The sequence below is a fragment of the Aplysia californica genome, unplaced genomic scaffold, assembly GCF_000002075.1.
Source record: "Aplysia californica isolate F4 #8 unplaced genomic scaffold, AplCal3.0 scaffold00596, whole genome shotgun sequence".
Taxonomy (NCBI): domain Eukaryota; kingdom Metazoa; phylum Mollusca; class Gastropoda; order Aplysiida; family Aplysiidae; genus Aplysia; species Aplysia californica.
In genome coordinates this window covers 270,980-272,839 of record NW_004797866.1, presented here as the reverse complement: position 1 = coordinate 272,839, position 1,860 = coordinate 270,980, and the positions used below count along the sequence as shown (strand labels likewise).

Below are 1,860 nucleotides of genomic sequence, written 5' to 3'. Positions count from 1 at the left end.
TGTGTGTGTGTGTGTGTGTGTGTGTGTATGTGATAGAGGGAGAGAGACAGAGACAGAGGGAGATAGAGAGAGAGAGAAAGAGAGAGAGAGAGAGAGAGAGAGAGAGAGAGAGAGAGTGTACGTAATGAGCCTGTTATCCTTCTTCCTTCTTGTGTTACGATTCCGTGACTGTATAATATAAGAGCTTCTTGTGGAAACAATGCAACATTTGACAAATTTGCTTATTTAATTTGTCGTTGCACGGAACTCTTCAGACATCGGTATGCATACGTTGTTGGTAATTTATATCTGCGCCACAAAGTAGGGTTTTAAACATTGGAATGTGTTTGTTTTGTTATTGTGATATCGTGCGTGCGCGCGGCGCGTTGTTTGTGTGTTTTGGTTTTCATTCATCCCCCCCCCCCTTTTTATTTTCAAGGAACGAAACGTGGGGCTTCTAGATTTATACATGTATTGTGTATGTTATATCCTGTTTGGAGCAATGTTATTTACCCCTATCGTCTGTGCATCACGCGGAACGTATGTTATGTACCACCTATTTTTTTATGGAAAAATTTTGTACCGTGTTTTTAATGGAGGATATTGTGTGCTGTGCTTTTAATGGATAGCTTTGTGTACCGTGTTTTTAATGGACAACATTATACTATAGATCTACCATGTTTTTAATGGACAACATTATACTATAGATCTACCGTGTTTTTAATGGACAACATTATACTATAGATCTACCGTGTTTTTAATGGACAACATTATACTATAGATCTACCGTGTTTTTTGACACTTTTAACACTGCTCCACCTGTGTACCCAGCCACTTTTGTCCTCCAGTTTCTCAGAAGTACAAATGTACCTAGGCCTATAATTCAGCACCTTTTTCTCCTATTTGAGTAAAACATACACCAAATAGAGTAGGAAGGAATTACCCGTGCAATAAACAGTTTTCTTTATTTGTCTTTGTTGTTGTTATTACTGGCTTGGAAAGTTGTTTTTAAATATTTTTGTATCGTGTGATTATTAATTTTGAAAAAGTAGTTAGAAATAATCCATTTGACAATGTCTCTTATCTGATACTTTGAATATTGGTAATATATCTATGTTATATTTTGAATTTAGGTTATAAGTCTTATCTTATATTTAGAATGTCGGTAACATTGTTATAGATATCATGAAGCGTTTTCTTGGTTTAGTAGATGTGTATCCTTAAGGCTGTAAATGACACCCGTCGAGCGATCTGGTGTGTGTCAGATGAACAGGCTCGCCGTGTACATGTATACATAGAGTTACTGGAGATAGAGGAAGAGCCCACTGGTTTTTGACATCCTGTTGTGAATTGTGTTCTTTCAGGAGAGACAAGCTCAGATGATGGCGAGCATTGCCAACCTGGATATACCGGGGGAGCTGGCCTTTGTCTTCAGCAAAATTGACGGTAAGACGTTCTTGTCAGAAAGGTGGCTGTTTTTTGTTGTTGTTGTTGTTGGTGTCATTTTCGTTTTGTATTGTCATTTGTTTATATTTCAACGAGCAAGCACACATTATTTGTTTGTTTGTTTGTTTGTTTGTTTGTTTGTTTGAATAGAGACACGTACATTGATTGTTTGTTTGATGGTGTTTTTTTTGTTTGTTTCAGCTTTAAGATCAGTGTTGTTTATTAATGTTTGTTTGTTTGTTTGTCTGTTTAAGAACTTTTAAAATGGGCATCAGCTGTTTGTTAAGCATTCCGATACATAACCTACAGTCAATTAGTGCTGACAATGTGCTTCTTTTTACTCAAACAAACAAACAATCGTAAAAACAAACAAAAAAGTGTGCTTTGCTTTTCCCAAACACAAGAACCGACAACTCCCATAATATGTTCCCCCCC

General features: G+C 36.7%; 1 protein-coding gene across 1 annotated transcript in view; it reads left to right on the top strand.

The window, feature by feature from the left end:
• The window catches only part of LOC101861764 (unconventional myosin-XV), a gene marked incomplete at its 5' end in the record, with an annotated part of 199,411 nt that overhangs the window by 118,456 nt on the left and 79,095 nt on the right, over positions 1-1,860 (top strand). Inside the window, 1 exon segment of the mRNA XM_035972159.1 lies at positions 1,344-1,425. Within this exon segment, the coding sequence (XP_035828052.1) occupies positions 1,344-1,425 (82 nt within the window).